The sequence below is a fragment of the Leucoraja erinacea genome, chromosome 12, assembly GCF_028641065.1.
Source record: "Leucoraja erinacea ecotype New England chromosome 12, Leri_hhj_1, whole genome shotgun sequence".
NCBI lineage: Eukaryota > Metazoa > Chordata > Chondrichthyes > Rajiformes > Rajidae > Leucoraja > Leucoraja erinaceus.
In genome coordinates this window covers 21,386,838-21,405,971 of record NC_073388.1, presented here as the reverse complement: position 1 = coordinate 21,405,971, position 19,134 = coordinate 21,386,838, and the positions used below count along the sequence as shown (strand labels likewise).

The 19,134-nt window shown below is 39.2% G+C and overlaps 1 protein-coding gene across 1 annotated transcript; it reads left to right on the top strand.

The window, feature by feature from the left end:
* The first annotated feature begins 3,731 nt into the window (after positions 1 to 3,731).
* Positions 3,732 to 17,129, top strand: si:ch211-153b23.4 (uncharacterized protein LOC335392 homolog). The gene is made up of 9 exons (XM_055643761.1): positions 3,732 to 4,441; positions 4,524 to 4,628; positions 7,586 to 9,268; positions 10,495 to 10,594; positions 11,612 to 11,760; positions 12,153 to 12,265; positions 13,154 to 13,243; positions 13,331 to 13,453; positions 15,690 to 17,129. Exons 1-9 carry the CDS (start codon positions 4,375 to 4,377, stop codon positions 15,852 to 15,854), a joined length of 2,595 nt encoding a protein of 864 aa, XP_055499736.1. The 5' UTR covers positions 3,732 to 4,374; the 3' UTR covers positions 15,855 to 17,129.
* The last annotated feature ends 2,005 nt before the right edge of the window (positions 17,130 to 19,134 follow it).

Here is a 19,134-nt window from a genome sequence, read left to right as displayed (position 1 = left end):
CCGGGGCAGCTTCTGTGTATACCTCCTCAGATAATGTCCATGTTGGTACATGTCAACCAAAAGTCATTTCAAATAACAATCGGTACCATTAAAATGCTAACGGCATTTATTTGACATCTGAAATAGGAAGGAACGGCAGATGCCGGTTTATACCAAAGATAGACACAAAGTAATGGAGAAACTCAAAGGGTCAGGCAGTATCTCTGGAGAAAATTAATAGGTGTCCATCTCCGCTGAATGACCCGCGGAGTTACTCCAGCACGTTGTGTCTATCTTTATTTGACACCCGTTCAATTGTCTATTGCCTCTGAGTGGGTGATCACTTTAAAATTGATTTTTCGAATGATTTTGTTCTCGCCCAAATGACCATTCTTCTGTGAATGCATAAAACGCCACCAGCCAGTTCACCACGCCCTTGCCCAATCCAAATCCACATTCGGGGGGAGGAGACCAAGATGAGCAGGGTCTTGATCGTTGGAGCAAAAGGTGCTGGAGTAACCCAGCGGGTCAGGTGGCACCTCTGGAGAACATGGACAGGTGGCGTTTCGGGTGGGAACGAGCCCGTACAATTTAAGAGAAACAAGAACAGATCTATTGCCCACGGCGGCATTGAAATTGAGATTAAGTAATTCAGGTTGCGCAAAAAGGCGTTTGGTGTTTAACATGTACACCGTATCATTATCAAATGCCAAATGTGTCAGCTTAGCAATAATTACTAAGGACGTCGCACCCATATCATATGTCCCAGGTTTCCTGGAAAGTTAAGAAATTGTTTATAAAGAGGAGATGTGTTCACATAGCATACTGGACGGATTCTAAATGACCCAAGAGGTCTTTTACGCCCGATTAAAAACTTGAAAAATATAATTTTCGGTACATTTCATAGCTACAATAATTACAGATTCCTATACATGATTCTAAACATGAAACTTAAACCACGTGTTACTAAATTGATCATGATTATAAGATTGCCTTAAATTAACACGAATCAAGTGACGTAATTGTAACTTGCAACGATACATATGTGAGTATAGGGTGATGAGTAGAACAAATTTATTAAGTAAGTTCCATCATTGCAAAGCATCCAGTACTTAACGAAGACAACAAAAGAAAGGTGATTCTGGGAAAAGTAGAGCCAAAATATATGTCACCATTTTCCAAGCTGAGGTGACAAAACTGAAATGCCTGCAGACCCTTTCCCCAATTCCTAGAGGCGTGTTTGTGGACATGTGTGTCCTGCATGTACTAACTCGAAAGGTAATCCGAGGACTGGGATTAGATGTGTATACATGCTTGCCCACTTGCCTCCTTGGGGGTCTACAGTTGCTGGGCATTCTTACCCGTTTCCCCATTCAGTGCATGAACCATATGACTTTAAATCACCGTACAGCTGGATTTCAGTTCTCGTGATCGAGTGTGATTGCTTCATCATGTGATGATTTCTTCACATGGGATTTCCCCGTCATGCGTTCTATCGCAAGGCAGAGAAATTAATTGAATGAGAGCTAATAAAATAGAATATAAACTTCACTTAGGTTCATCGATATAGAAACATATAACATGAGTGCAGGAGCAGGCCATTCGGCCCTTCGAGTCCAATATGATCATGGCCGATCATCCAAAATCAGTATCCCGTTACTGCTGCCTCCTCCTCCCCCACCCCATATCCCTTGATTCCGTTAGCCCCAAGTGCGATATCTTTGTTGCCTTCCTAACGTTTGGCGCTGCTTGTGATCCGTCTCCCTAATTTAGAACTTAACTTGTGACCAGACTTGTCTCCCACTGAAACCTCAGTCACTTGCCCTGTCCAATTATGTGTTTGTTCTTAAATATGTCGCCAAAGCATAACTCCGACCCGTCCATTAAATAAGTGTCTCCACCCACGGAGAGTTTTTTACAACTGTTAACCTGTAAGAAGGGAACTATCAATAATTGAAACGAATCGGACTGATCAATTGCCAGGCATTAAATAAAATAGTAATCAAATGATACGACGCGAGTGAAAATCAACGGCTGAGAGCCGTGTTTCAACTGGATCAAATTGATGGGCCCCTGTCCCACTGTACGAGTTCATTCAAGAGATCTCTCGAGTAGCCCTGATTCGAACTCGGAGATTTACGGTAATGGCCGCTCGTAGGTATTCGGGGCTCTCGTGGACATTTTTCAACATGTTGAAAAATCTTCATGAGTCTTCCCGAGCATACCGCGTTTCCCGAGTACCTGCCGTTAGCGTTACGAGCCTCTAAGAAACGTCCCCGAGCTCCGACGTACCCGCTACGTACATTCTACGTGTTTACCACGAGTTTGATTCTTTTTTTTTTTTAACTCGGGAGAGCTCTTGAATGAACTCGTTCAATGGGACAGTGGGCTGTCTCTCTGTCTCTCTCCTGGATGTGAGGCGGGGAGGGTGCCGGTAGTCAGCATCTCGCAAGCGGGGTAGTGTGGTCCCAGTTTGTCTTAATAATTAATACAATCTCAGACGGAAATAGTGAATAAACATGCCTTGTGTTTCTCCTAAACTCATCTAAATTTTAAGTAAGTTTGAACACATATTAAACATCCACATTTGGAATTATATCGTTTCAGTCGTGTAGCTATTAGTCCAAGTATTTTATTTCAACAGTCGATAGTCACAAGCACTCTGCGGCGATTTAATTTCACCCTCTGGTTAATTTATTGATGAGCTGGCTACAGGCGGGGAGCGTGGAGATGGGATTGGTTTCCCATCGGAGAGCCAGCCACTTTGTATGAATCTGGTATTTTAACCAATCTCAATGTACAACGAGGATTCTGCACAACGTGCTTACACTCCATTGAGGATAAATGGGGATCCTGTGGATAGGGTGAACTGTTTTAAATATCTGGGAGTCCACATCTCCGAAGATATGACATGGGCATCACAAGCCTTTATCACCTCAGGCAATTGAGGAAATTCAGAGTGTCTCCGAGGATCCTCCAGTGCTTCTACACATCGGCAGTGGAAAGCATCTTGTCCGGGAACATTACCATCTGGTTTGGGAATTGCTCTGCCAAGGACAAGAAGGCTCTGCAGAGAGTAGTGCGTTCGGCCGAACGCGCTATGGGAACTTCACTTGCCCCCCTGCAGGAACTATACATCAGGAGGTGCAACTCCAGAGCCAACAATATCATGAGAGACCCCTTCCACCCCTGCAACGACTGTTCCAGCTGCTACGGTCAGGCAAACGCCTCCGTTGCCATGCGGTGAGAACAGAGAGGTTGAGAAGGAGTTTCTTCCCAGAGGCCATTCGGACTGTAAACGCCTATCTCACCAGGGACTAACTCTACTGAATGTTTTTCCTTCCATTATTTATTATGTAAAAGAATATGTGTGTTATGATTGTGTTTATAGTTTGTTTGGTTGTTTGGTTGTTTGTCTTTTGCACAAAAGTCCGCAAGCATTGCCACTTTCATTTCACTGCACATCTCGTACGTGTATTGGACAAATAAACTTGACTTGACATGCCTCTAGACGGTATGTACCTTGTCTCCAGCCACGCACCCCGCCCAGACTCGGTCAGTGCAGTTGCCGTCTACACTTAAAGCGATTAGTTTAGTTTAGAGATAGAGCATGGAAACAAGCCCTGGTGACCATATTGTTATCCCACGCTCACCTCCACTCGGCACAGTGGCGCAGAGGTAGAGTTCCTACAAAAGTTCCCACAAAGACGTGCAGGTTTGTGGGTTATGACTTCTGCAAATTGCCCCTAGTGTGTCGGATAGAACTAGTGTTAAGGGTGATCGTTGACCGACCCACTGTATCACTAAACCCTACACTGGGGAGTGTTTTACAGAGATCTTCTATCCAAAGAGAGTTTAAAGCGCAAACTGCGTTTCTGCAGACGAAACTGCATGTTATTTCATACTTTCAGTTACCTCAAAGGTTGGCGAGAACATGTTCAATGTCTGCTTTGGGTCAAAATCTAAAGGAAGAAAACGGGCTAGAGTTTTGCGGTCCCGCGCCCATCTTCGTCCTAACATTTTCCTATTGCATATTCTTGTATTACTAGCTTCTCTCTCGTACGTGAAATTGTGCATTATCTCTCGAGGTCAAACGCCTTTGTTGCATTGGATACTGGAGCCACTTTGCGAGCTGCGATATAACAGTGGCAAGTGGGATGACAACGCGCCTTCAGCACCCTATCGAGAGCCTTCCGTGGGATTTGCATATCCTGCGTGTCTGGAAGGAGGAGGAGGGAGGTTGGTATAAAAGAGCAGCAAGCAGCTACTGATTCATCTGTGGACCTAGAACTCGGCGCACATCGACGAGAGCCTTACGAAATATTCAAGGGAAAATTCATGTCATAGAGTTCAGTTCAATATTTACAACCCACTCTTCTCATCTCAGAGCTCGACATGGAGCAAGAATATGACGGTGTCGAGACGCTGCATTATTCCGTGGGGATCCTCAGTATAAGCGCAGGTAATCGCCGAGCCTTCAAGCATTTCCTCCTACATTTATTTCATTGGTTATAAAGGATAACCCCTTGTTTATTGTGTGTTAGGTGCTCTGTTGCTGGCTGTGAATTACTATTCCACTGTTCCGCTGATCCCCAGCACGGCTCTCGGTGTTTTACTGCTTATCGTGGCGGCTCTCCTATGCTATACAGGTGAGTTACAAACACTGAGGAGAATAAAATAGACGTCGTCGCTGTTGGCGGGCGTTCCAGTGTGCTGAATTACAATGCAAACTCTCGTTATTATCTGGTTAGCCTGTGTGAATATAGATGAGAGCGCTATTATAATATTTGAGATATTTTCCTTAATGCAAACTTAGTAATTGTCGAACATCCACCCGGTCTCACACACGCTTGCGTTTTGCACCTGAAACGCCACCTTGTGGCGAGTTGTAATTGCTTTGCCATCTCTCCACTTCAACTTGCCATTGAAAGAATATTCCAATTTAGTGAGTACTCGGGGAAGGCACCAAAAGATACAAAGTGCTGGAGTAACTCATGAGGCAACATCACTAGAGAACATAGCAAGGTGACGTTTCGGGTCCGGATTCTTCTCCGGACTTCTCACACTGAAAACTTACGTGTCACTTTTAATCAGTGGAACTGATTATTAATCGGGGATGGTGTTTTCATCCCATGGGTTTTCGCCTACCCGTGTGTGGTGGTTTGATTTATTCAAGATCAGGATTAGAGCCCCCCCTCAGGAGCCCCCCTACACCCAACTGGGTGAAAGGTTTCTAAATCCAGTTTACAATTCTTGGTCATTTATATAAGCCCCACAGAAGCCCCACAAAGCGCCGGAAAAATTAAAGTTTATTTAAATTGGAAGAAAATTGAGTAATCTTTCCTTAAACCATCTAATGTACACATCAATATTTATCTAACACCCCTACATTTAAAATACATAAGATGAAAAGCAATTATTTTTGGAAGATGCGACTCAAACCCTGGAGATCTAACACTCTCTTCATCCCTACTAGACATTCGGGGACATTGGTAACATCATAGTTATGTTACTTGGCCAATAATATAGAACTCTGGATAATTATCTTAAAGCACGTTCAAATCCTATCCAAAAGCTGGAGAATTTAACTCCTGCTCACTGATTACATTGCCAACATACAAAACAATTTTTGTCAATTCTGATTATGGACTGCCTCAAGGAAACTCCACGAGGAAGAGGTCTACATTCCTAGTCAAGTTTTGACCTACAGGTTCAGAGCCTTAACAGCTATCTGAAGTGGACAATGAAGTCACCTAGTTGTACCTAAAACAATATACCCTGTGAAGATACATATTTATCTGCAGGTTTAGGGTGAGGCATCTGACCACTTTCACAAGGGTACCGTGATAATAAAGCTCACATTCCATGAATAAATGTCACATAGAGAATATATTTAAGGAAATTAACTGCTTTGCCATCTGTATAAATTTCCACTGTAAGGCATAGATTAAGCATATTATTTATTATGGTAATTTTAAATTATTTATGAAGTTTGCCTTGTTTGGAAGTTATCTCCTTGGACATTTCAGTTCAGCTTTATTTATGCAATCTTAAATGGAATACTGTGTCAATCAATGGAAGGATACAAGACTCCAAAAAAGCCATAAAAGGTCACAAGTATCATGTCTGTGGAGGAAGTTCGGAAGAAATAAAACCACATTTGGTGATGAGGATTGAACTAGAATGAGTTAACAGACAGATGGGGAACCATACACGTTGCTATCATACTATGATTGAATTAGTTTTATATATTTTGGGTTCAAGCATGACAAACTTCAAAGGGATAAGATAAAAAGTATGTTAAGGAATAGAATAAAAGAGAATCTAAACCCATTAAAAGCCGTATATATGTGTATCTGCATGCAAAGTTTAAAACAGGAAATAGGGAATAGTGACTGAGGATCATTAGTCAGACTGGTGAAACAAAGGAAGTGTGATTAATGCTTGGAATAATTGACACAGTTGTATTAGACGTAAAGATGATGGGGCTGGGGGGAGGGGGAGAAATTGTAAGTGCAATTTCAAATGTTGCCAATGTGTCAGGAGGATATTAATAACATTTCAGAATGCATGTGTAATTGGCAAATTAAGTTCAGTGTAGCTGAGTATGTAATGTATGTAGTACATTTTGATTAGTAGAATTAAGGAATCAATATATCTCGGATAAAAAAATTTTGATGGATGGCAAGATAACAGCAACACTGGTGAATGAGGCCGTTATAAAAAAAACTAAACTAAGGACTGGAGTTCATTTGGAATGTAAATATGTTGTTAAATTTGTACTAAACTTTGTTTAATCCACTTCTGCCTTTCATATTGTAAAAAAGAGATGGCAGGCAATGGATAATCAAAAAATGGCAACTGCCTGAAACGTCAAATAAAAACAGAAAATGCAAGGAAGATTCAGTAGGGTCAGGGAGCATCTGTGGATAAAGAAATAGACGTAACATTTTCGATAATGTCAATTCATCGACTTGGAATGTTAAATCTGTTACTCTTTTCGTCAATGCTGCGTCAGTTGGCTGTGAATTTCTAATTTTCTATTTTTATTTCAGCTATTGATGTAAAAATTATGAGTAATTTTGGTTTTAGAGCTAAGCAAAACTTGTGGGAGCTCTTTACCCCAGTTGACTGGAAGCCTGCTAAAGGGCTGTTACAACAAGATGATAATATTGATATGGAGAAAATATATTTGCAATAAAATAAGATGGGGGGGAAAAAAAGCAAAATACTGCAGATTCCAAAAATCCCAAATTAGGCTTAATGTTCTGTTAACATCCCACTGGAGAAGATCATCAACATGAAATGTGAATTTTATTTTCCTCACCCACCAGTGCCACCTGGAATCTTTAAGCAGGTAGATTCTCATTTGAAGCTGAAGAATGTATAGACTATGGGGGAAGAATGGCTAATCTTCCTGTTGGATGTTGGATGATCAGCCATGATCATATTGAATGGCGGTGCAGGCTCGAAGGGCCGAATGGCCTACTCCTGCACCTATTTTCTATGTTTCTAATGGTGTAGTTCACACTCAGTGTAATTGGTGAAAATGTGTAAAACCTATGTCATCTCCTTTACTATTTATTTTCTGCTTGTTTTTTTTCAGGTATACGGAAGAGTTCAAATCAAGCTATCCCTTTTGTGAATCTATGCCTGACAGTGTCTGTTCTGTGGTGTGGATCCGGCCTGATCCACATCTTAATGGGAGCAAATGTAGTTCAGAGTGATTCAGTCAGAAATGCTCTGGTCCCTGGTTTTGCGGCTTTAGTCTTGGCACTCTTCATCATTGGGTTTTCGGGGATCATCCAAAAGGATGTAATCCCTGGTGTGATTGCCTTTGCTATTTCTCTTGCTACTGCTCATGAGATTGCTGCATTATATAATAAATCTTTTGGTCATTCTGCAGTGGCTTCAAATTATCTGATCGTGTCCTTTATCGGCATTTACTTTGGATTGGGCCGTGCTTCTGTCTTCATAAGCAAAGGACAAATAACTTTCCCTGGGACTACTCTGTCTAAGAATAAGTCCCATGTGGCATTGACATCGACAAGCCTCTTTAACAATGACACAGTAGTTCTGGGATACATTACTAATATGCTATCTGCCAGTGTGTTCGGATGTCACCTATTGGGTGTAACTTCCGATCTGTTTGTTGGTCAGGTTCCCTGGCTGTGGACAGCAGGCGTCTACCAAATTATAGTTTGTATTTTGTCTTTCAGGGCTTTTGACACGCTGAATGCTACGTTCTTTGGTTTGACCTCCATATTAAAATTTGCAGAGGGATATGCATTGCTGTACAGCATATGGCAAAACACCCAACCCTTCTTCCCGGTTCCAGTCCCAATTGTTCTTGCTGTCCTATTTTTCACGCTGGCTCTGTTCATGACCAGTAAAAGCCTAATTGATGGATTGTATCCATTGTTTTTTGTTGCCTATTGTATAGCAGTATCAGCTCGCTCCACAGGTTTTTTCAATGGTGGAGCACAAGGGGTGAGTGTGGCTATATTTATAGCATCTGCTTGCATTATTTTAATTTCCCTTTTCAATAGCAAAGGGCCCCTGACATATCCCACTGGAGAAGGGGTTGTTAAAAATTTATTCAGTAGGATGAATGCCTTATCTCTAAAGTCAGGTAAAGATTTCCATAACCCATATTTAGGATACTCCAGATACTCAGATGCTGAGATTCTAGCCCATGCCTGCAATGTTGTGGCTTGTTTTGCCATCACTGTATCAATCAATCCTTTGGTACCTTTAGCCACTGTAGTTTTGCCTTGGATTGTTATTCCTGGGGGTGTCCTTCAGATCCTGTGTGGCTCAATCTCTTTTTCTCGGGGTAAAACCCTTGAAAGCTGTGCTTTCATGCTGTATGGTTTAATATGGATAATCTGGGGTTTGACCAGATATGGTGGTCTCTATGGTTCGACTAGGGGGTTTGGCATTGCTGTGGGAATTATTTGCTTCCTGCTCTTTAACAGTTTTGTGGTGATTGGCACTTGCTTTCTGAACACTGCATGGTTTGCCTTGTCACTCAGCTTTCAGTTGATCTTAATAAGCTTCCTTTTGGACGCCCTTAATGCAATTCCTTATGGATATGATATTGGAGTCACTATCATTTTTGGTTTGATTAGTTTTTACTGCTTTCTGGCCACCCTCTTTAACCAAAGCTTTGAGAAACCACAGTTACCTCTGGGACGGGCTTGGGCAAGTCTGTGTGGCTTTGGGCAGAACAAAACTGTGTGCCCTCATCTGCCTTCAAGAAAAACCTCCTCGGTCAGAAAGATTGCAGGTAAGGCTTTGCAAAGATTGTTGGATTCCACATTGCTATTTCACAGCTGTTTTCATTTCTTTAAGCAAAATAGCAAGATTAATAAGTAACATGTTACATTTAGTTTACCCAGCCTCTTATTGACTTGAAGGGCTAAATGATCTAATGCTTCTAATTTGTAACTTCTAAGATAGTATTATGCAAATCATAATTATGAAATGTAATTGTTTGGCTGTTCTTTTTATAACTTCTCTTCTATATACTTATATCCCATTATGTTTGTGATGACCATGAAATTATAAGACAGCATTAAAATCATTGGAGAGACCAAAGAGATTCAATATATTTATTGTCAATTTCACCAATGTTTCTTGGAAACCTTATTCCACAAGTCTAAAAGACATTTGTGTAATAACTTGGCTGCAGTCTTGTGGCATGAAATTTGTGTTTTCCAAAGATCCAAAACCAGGACTTTGTTAAACTATAAAATAAATGAACAATAAGCAGAGACTGTGAGCAAGGTGAGATATGTATGTTGGAATGTGCAGTGGCTGAGAATAGTAAATTTTGGGGAAAAAAGTAACAGTAAAATGTCCTAAAATGTAGCCTGATCAAAATGAAGGGATAAAAGAGATGTAATCATGCACAGATTTGTAATAGTACAGGAAAGGGCAGAATAGTTACAGAATGGAAACTGAAAAAAATTAAATTTAAAATATTGGACATCCAGGATGATGTTGCATTTTGAAGGCAATAGTTAAATCATCAGTGAAGTAATTTATGTTGTTTATGTAAATACATTTTTATTCCATATTATGGCTATTATAAATTTTTGTTTTATATTGTGACAAAGGCAATCATCTGTTTACTTTCAAAGAAAGCATACGAAAAACAATGATGAGTAAATAGATTTGGAGTAATTAAATTTGGCCCAGTCATTCATAGTTCCTCCCATATTGTGATTCCTGATTCTTCCCATCAATATTTTGGCTGATGGCTAATAGTTTGTCAGAATTTAGTTTATGACTTTTTTTCTAGCTTCTCAATGTTCCATTTGTGCCACCTAGCAGAGTAATGGTTACCAGGCTTAACTTTGTCAGTTCCCTCAGATCCTATGGTCAATAGTCCTCAATGTCTATTGTTGCTTTCAAATCATTTTTTATCATGACACTGAACACATTTAGGAAGAAAAACAATATGTTCTTTGGGATTTCCCTGTTTATTAAAATGTTATTTCTTATCTGCAGAAATTATGAAAAATGGAGGAATCTGTGGTATTCCAACAGACACTGTGTATGTGTTGGTGGCAGCCTGCAATTGTCCTGATGCTGTCGAGAAGGCTTACAAGTAGGAACTGTTTTACATTGAGTGTTATTCACTTGGGCCTGTACCAAAGACCTTTAGTGCATTTGGAGAACATCACTAATGCATCTATCAATTCATGCTTATATCTGAACATGAAAAATAATAGCTGCATATTTTTGAATTATTTCTTATTGTATTTACTAGACCCCAAAATGTATTTATTTAAGCCTACTATATTCTGTTGTGCTGAAGCAAAGCAAGAATTTCATTGTCCTATCTGGGACACATGACAATAAACTCTCTTGAATCTCTTGAATCTTTTGAATCTTGAAATTTGCAAGCATAAGAGCAGGAACTGGTGCAAAAAATGTATCCACTTGTAAACCTGAAACACTCAACTTCAATCAGACTAAAGAAGCGTCTTCAATCTGAAATGTTAACTTTGATTCTCAGGCCATAGATGTTGCCTGATCTGCCAAATGTTTGCAGCATTATCTATTTCACAATTTCAGCCTTTTTTTAATTTTAATGTATCATTATTGGTTATCAATCTGTGCACTGTGGATGGCTTGATTGTATTCACTCTTTGACTGGATAGTAAAACAAAAGCTTTTCACTATACTTCGGTACACATGATGATAAATTAAACTAAATCTATTATGAAGCCATTGCAATTAATATATTTCATTGCTTGTTAGGTTGTTATTTCAACATATCTCAAAACATCAATATTAAATATCAAAAAATGTCTGGATCATATTTAACACTTTGAACATTTGTTGTGGGATAAATGTGTAAAGTGAAAACATCCCTTGTATGTAAAGAAAATGTACAAACATCTGTGGATGTACAATGTTCCATTTATTTAACTACTTTCTTGACGAACTATCCTAATACAAAGGATGAGCTAAAGATGACTGTTTCAGTTCCTTAATTTCTTGCATGTCAAGTAATGCCAATACCAATACCAAGCAGCAATATTTTGATGCTTTATAATTTGTAAGCTAAGAATAGATGAAAAATATAACTAACAAATGTATATATTTTTTGTTTGAACAGCACAAAGAAGCAGGCCAAGGAGAGGCCCATGTCTCTGTGGATCTCCAGCTTAGCACAACTGGAACCAGTTAAACATCTGTTAAACCCTCTATTGTGGGACTTTATGCAGGCAGTTTGGCCATCGTCTATCAGCCTTGTCATCCCCAGGGGTAATACGCCTTTGTTCATTTCCATATTCTTCCTCTAAACCAACCACCAAGCAAATATTGTTTTTCTCATTCATGCAGTGTTTCATTTTCCAGCTCAAACGACAGATTGGAATTTTTTTCTTGGGTGTCTCTATTCTTTGCTGTATCAAAATGCAGTTGGAAATATCCACTTTAATTCTGTCTTGTGAAATATCTTGTGAAGTATTTCATCAATTTAGAACACTATCAGTTTATAACCATGGACATCCCATGCATATTTGCCAATCTCAAATTTCATATTTAAAATTAATTATCTGTTCCACTAGCACATAATTCATGTGATTTAATCTGATTCATCTGATTTAAATCAATGTGGGAGAATGATTATTAACAAATGTTGTTTTCATTGGAAGGTGAATGGCTGGAACCATTTGGACTGAAACATGCAGATAAGTACATCGGGACACCTCAAAGCATCGCCATTAGGATTCCAGACTGTGCCGTTACAACACATCTCATTGATCAGGTGAGATATCCCAAAGGAGCTTTTTATATATTTTGCAAATATTGCTGAATTTCCTTGACATTTTCCATTACCTTGATTTACTTTCCCGATTCAGTGGGTTTTGACAGAATATCTGAAATAAAATCTATGTTTAGAAATACTCAGCATCGGTAGAGAGAGAAATGGTTTCAACATCTCAAGTCAATGTTTCTTCATCAGAACTACTCCTCAGAATGCCATCTAATCTACTGAGAATTTCCAGCATTCTCAGTTTTTATTTTGGATTTCCATTTTTTTAAATTTTGTGTGCATTCATGCATGTATGAGTGCGTGCATGAGTGCTTTCATGTGTGTGCGTGCATGCATGTGTGAGTGCGTATGCATGCGTCCATGAGTGTGTGTGCATGTGCGTGTGCATTCATGCGTGTGTGTGTGTATGAGTGCATTGGTATGTGTATGCATTAGGGCATTCATGTGTGGATGTTTGTTGCAAGAGAGAAAGCAAAAGCAGCCCTCACAATCCTTGTGGAAGATTTGTGTTTTTAAGCAGAATGCAGGTTTGGTTGTCTTATCTTTGTAGAAATTATATTAAGTGTGGAAACTATCAGTACTAAAAATTTCACTAAAGGTTTTGAAAAAGAAGTGTCTAATTTTTTTTTACTGTGGTGCTTCAAAGAGCTTTAATTTTATCATGGCCCGACACAGTTCTTCCCAACTTCAAGGCCTTACAGGTCTAGTCGCTGGATAATGATTATGAACAAAAACTATTGCAAAATTCCCTTCGCTAGCCAGATTGCTAAGGTTCATAGTGGAGCTTACTTCCTCTTCAGCAGAAACTTAATCAGACCAGGGAATGAGTGTGTATCCACTTTTGTTTACATGGTAGCTAATCTTTCTCTGCATGTGCAGGTGGGCCCCATAGCAGTGACATCAGCAAATCCAACAGGAGAAGCAGACACCACACACCACAATCAAGTCTATGCCAAACTTGGTGAAAAGGTAAAGTTAACTCTTTAAGTTTTAAACGTAATTTCTGACATGTATCATCATAGTTAATTACACATGGAAAATTTGTTCCCGGTACAGGTTAATGGAGTATTGTGTGATGGGCCGTCACCTGAGAATATTGCCTCTACTGTTGTAGACTGTACCAAGATAGAGACGGGTACACTTGGTTTCTTTAGAGTTGGCATTGTGCCCAAATCAGAGGTAAGAATAACATCTATTGATGCATTGATGTAACATATCTGTCCTGAAATCAGTTTTATAGTTTGACCTTGCATGAGGGTGGATTTTAAAATGAAAATCTGGAGATTTGGGAGAAAAAATAAAGATGAAGAAATGTATTTAAATGAATGGTTCTCAGAAAGACTTCAAAGGACTCCAGTCCTATCATCCATTTCATTCTTGAATGATACACACCAAACAAGTATCCATAGCTCATTATGAAAAGCAAGCCGAAATATATATTCTTTTATTTTTTTTTTACCTGATGGAATATTATACTTTGATTTTCAGATTTTCTTGTTTTATTCGGGTTACTGCCCTGTGTTTCACAAAGGTCACTTTCCAGATGTCTCCATTTGCAGTTGAAGAGAGTAGATTTTCTCCCGCGGTTCCAAATCCAGTGACATTAGGATCAGTTTTGTCCTTCTTTCTATTTTGGCAATTGTTAGAACAGCCTCCGTTTGCTTTAGTGTGCTAAGCCTGACTATGTTTTGTTTCTGTGTGCTGAAGCAAGACAGGGTTGATAAAATATGGTTTTACCAGAAACATAGAAACATAGAAAATAGGTGCAGGAGTAGGCCATACAGCCCTTCGAGCCTGCACCGCTATTCGATATGATCATGGCTGATCATCCAACTCAGTATCCCGTACCTGCCTTCTCTCCATACCCCCTGATCCCTTTAGCCACAAGGGCCACATCTAACTCCCTCTTAAATATAGCCAATGAACTGGAAATCTCAACTTCCTCTGAGTTTCATCCTGTTTAAAATCTTAATACTTTTTTCATCACTGCTTTGATTTAGTTAGCCATAATTTAACAATGAGTCTGATAAGAATCTCCTTCACTTTCATCCTTACTAACTTCAATACCATTCATGAGTATTTGTAATGCCCAAGTGTTTTTCTTTACTTTAATCCTGTCAGCATAATCTCGTACACACCATGTCACTTTACCCATCAACCTATTGGATTGTTACTGAAAAAAACTCTAGTTTCCTAAGTATTATTCAGGAAAGGAAATTTCTCATCCTTACTGGGTACAGCTTAAATGAGACTTCAGTCCCACCCATCTGGTTGACTACTTGAGGACCAATTAACTTGAGGAGCAATTAGGGATGGTTAATATATCCAAACCTAGTCAGTTTATCTCCATCCTGTGAATGAATAAAAATATAGGAATAATGGCTCATTCTGTCCACTTTGTCCAACTCATTGTGCAACTTAATAGCTTGCATTATTTTTTTGATTGAAAAACAACATTTTTTTATGGATGATCTTTATCCAAATATAGAGATACCTCCATTAAAGAGTGACATAAACTCAGCAGTCACTTATTCCCGCAACACAACAAAATAAGTAATGGATTTACTATCACAGCTTGGATGTTCTTGAAAGTTTCAATAATTTCATTGTTCACCTTCTTCTGAAACTAATTTCAGTGGTTGGGAAACATTCCAATAGCTGCTGAGAGTCCAGCTAATTCTGGACTGGCACTGGCAGCATGGTAGCACAGAAGCTGCCTTACAGCACCAGAGACCCAAATTCAATCTTGACTATGGGTGCTCTCTGTACGGAGTTTGTACATTCTCCCTGTGACTGCGTGGGTTTCCAGTTTCTTCCCACACTCCACAGATGCGCAGGTTTGTAGGTAATTGGCTTCTGTAACCATGTAAATAGTCCCCAGTTTACAGGATAGAACTACAACACAGGGTGATGTACCTCTAAAGTCTAAAGTAAAGCTCATGACTAAAGAAGGCATCACAATCAAAGCCAATCCTATCCATGTCCACACCGAATAACAAAGGACCAGGAAAAACTTGGTTATGTTATTTTTCATTTCTCACCATTGAATTAAGGATGCTGGGAGCCTCAAATGCACATAGCTCCCCGTTATAAAATAGAAGGCTATCCTCAGTTGCTTGCATTAGATGCATGGTTAACACCATTGTAGTTGTGTGCTGTACTCTGAAACTGAACTTTGCCTCCTTTGAGACTATGTTGGAAGTAGAGCACAATCATATATCCACATTCAGTGCCAGCAACTGAATGAAATTTGTGAATCAAACCCACAAGCACCTGCTGTGTATTGTTTCATATTTACATTACAAATCACCAATGGAATAATATTTGAAGTATTTATTCTAATGGATGAATTCTAATGGAACTATTCTAAAATTATTTTCTTTTGCTAATGAACTATTTATATTTTTGATTGAAGATTCTGCAGATATTTGAAGACGTGCGGAAGAAAGCTCTGAAAGGTAATTCCAATGATGGATTCCTTGATGGTCATTCAGAACCTGACACAGTTCAGCAGCCACAGGCTCCAGATGGTTTTGACAACATGGGCTTTGTAAATGAGAAGGAAGATGATAAGTTGTAGTATAAATATATTACTGAAGAAATATGTAAACATTTGAGCAACCTTTTGCAAACAAAACTATAAACACAAAAATAACATCACAAAGGATGTTGACGGGCCTGATGATTGGTTTCTGCACCTTCTGAGTTTATGACAAAATTTCCATGATCTGCATGATTTTGCGATGTTTTGCTGTTGTATTTCATGAGCCATGGTACAATAACTGTGGTTAATATTACTGTAAGAACACAATTGACTGACCGTAAAGGTATCAATTAGTGATCAATTACTATGTAAGACAGTTTTGTGCCCTTCACATACACAAAAATGGTCAAGCTTATAACTGAGCATAACCAAGTCAAATTGTAAGTGAACTTTTAAAAATGGCCACGAGTAGAAGAAAACCAATGGAATCAGAGAAGGGTAAGAGTAAAAAAGGAAGTAATTTAACCGATCATGTCCTGCACCAATATGTGCATTTGACCCACCTCATTCTCAAGAAGCATAACTAATTCTGCTTTCTTGATGGATTAGAAATGTAGTGTTCTGGACATATTGGAAATTCTTTCATCCTTTCTGCTCTTAGCACTATCCCAGTTTTCCTTGGGATGATTTAAATTTTCCAATATAACTACCAACTTATTTTTCCACCTTGATAATCTCTCTGCATGCAGTATTTGCTCTTCCACGTCACACTCACTTGTTGGAGGAGGCATTAGAAACATAGAAAATAGGTGCAGGAGTAGGCTAATCGGTCCTTCGAGCCAGCACCACCATCAATATTATCATGGCTGATCATCCAAAATCAGTACCCCGTTCCTGCATTTTCCCCATATACCATGATTCCTCTCGCCTTAAGAGCTTTATCTCTCTCTCTTGAAAACATCCAGTGAATTGGCCTCCACTGCCTTCTGTGGCAGAGAATTCCACGGATTATTCACACAGAGACTCAAACAGATGATGTGTAATTTGACTACAGTAATGCTAGTTGGGATATAGCTATGTTTTCTTCTCTGAACCTCTGTGGTTTTAATGTGCATAAAAATTGCAGAGCTTTGAAAAGGAGAACATTTGTCCCATCAAATGTGGATTCATCCCCAAAAGCTTTAGGAAATGTTCATGTTAATGTCATTGATGCTGTGGAGCACCAAATCTGAATATTTATCTCATATTAATTCTGAATTCAATAAAAGATGTATATAAGGAAATTGAAATTTGACAAAGAGAGGGGTGTAACTGCACTTTATATTGTATGCATATTTTTAAATAAAAATATCTTGGTTTCTAAATGTGAATTATTGTATATTTTCTCACTATGAAGTAACGGGATTATTAACAATGACTGATGAACAGTTTTCACTGCTCAGATAAAATGTTTGTTGATGACGATGAATCTTCATGTTTTTATATCTCCCAAGCTTTACAGTAGCAATTTGGTGACTACCGTCATTGAATAAACTGAGACAGTTGGTTTGGGCCTCTGGAGTTGTTCTTCCATGGGGAAGGTGGATTATTATGTCTGAAAAAGGCAGATGCAGTAACCTGCTTCATCCATCTATGTGTAGATGTCTGACTGAAAATATCATAAACAACATCAAAAATGTTCATAGCAATGGAAACTGTCTGGACAAAAGCAAGACCATTCCAATAACGAGTTACTCCCTTGGTGGTAGCCTCTTTGCTAAGACATGGAGTGTAAAACGGGTGCACTTCAAAACACCAAATAATTGTGTTTTTGGTATAAAGTCCAGCAGAGTGAAGCAAGATGCCACAGCCGAGGTGAAAGGCCATCTTTCCTCCCACCATTGTAACTCTTCCTCCAAACTGAATTTGATAATTCTCACCTTGACTGTAGAATTATATTAAAAATAATGATGAGAGTGCCTTGAAGTACAATGATGACATATCAGTTATAGAATACTAGCATCATGGGCTTGGGCAGCATTTATTGTACAACCATCATTGCGGTTTGGAAGGTAGGGTGAGATGAGCTGCTACTTTGAAGTGGAGGCTGAAAGGTTAAAGTATTCCTCTCTTAATCGTACATTAGTTGGGAAAGTTCATAAATGTTGTTGAAAATAAGAGTTTCCTAGCAGTTTTGTGTGTGGTTGGCACTTATCAGCTTTTCTGAATTTGTCCAGGTTTTGTTACACACTGACAGGGTCAGCTTCATTATCAGAATGATTGCAAGATCATGTGAATATTCTTCAACAAACATGCCCACTTGTGGTCATTGTATGAAGGGCAGATTTTTGATCAGATTGCTGAAACTCATTGAGTCAAACAAACTGCCCTGAGGCATTCTGCAGCAATGTTCTGACTGGGACAATTGATCGTCAAAAAATTCAACCTCTGTTGATATACAAGGAGGAATTGAGCTTCGGAGGTCAATGGAAGTACCAACATTTTAAATATCAGGATTAGCTGCGTAACATTAATTCTGTTCTTTTTAATCAGCATATGAGGAAATTATTTCAGATTTGGTTCAGCATCAAATTGTACCATAGTTACACTTTACTCACCATTGCCACAATTGTCACTGGGGAACATGAGGTGAAGATACAGAGAAGGAATATAAAGTAATAGCAGAGACCATGACAAAACTATTTGGCTTAGTGTAAGTGTTAAAAAAAAGGTTTGCTTGGTCTTTGCTAGATATTGAAAGTATTGTGACGATGTGGCAGTAAGGAGAGAGGCCAAGGGAGAATCTACAAGGAGGTCCCATTCCTGTTGGTATTTTCAAGCAGTGGATGTGAGGATGCTGACAGCATTTGTTCTGACAAAATTAGTGGAAGGAAAAAAAGGCCAACGCAGAGAAGCAGAGCCACAAAAGCTCTGGCACTTGATCATTAAGACCAGAGAGTTAAAAGTGGGGCTCGGAAATTGTGTCAGACAAATGGGTTGTAATTCATGGAGCAGTTGCATCCGTACTGGGGAAGGAGAGAGCTGTTCTGTTGAAACAGACTTCACCTGAATAGAGCGGGGACCAGTGTCCCAATGGAACGAAAAAAAATCAGGCTACAGATAAAAGCTAAAATGAAAAAGTGGAGAGGAGTGGGGGTCTTTTGGGGGGCGGGGACCGAATAGACAATTAACAATGCAATGGTGTAAAATTACAAAAGAGACCATGATAATCAAGTTCTCTGGATTTTTAAGCCTAAAGGCATTCCTCCAATCAGAAAGATAGCATGAAAACCAAAAGGCACTTTATCTGATTACACATTGCCAATTGCAACCAATCATGTAAATAAATGCCACACATAGAAACAAAAGTGCACACTCTAAGAGCCATTCTAGAATT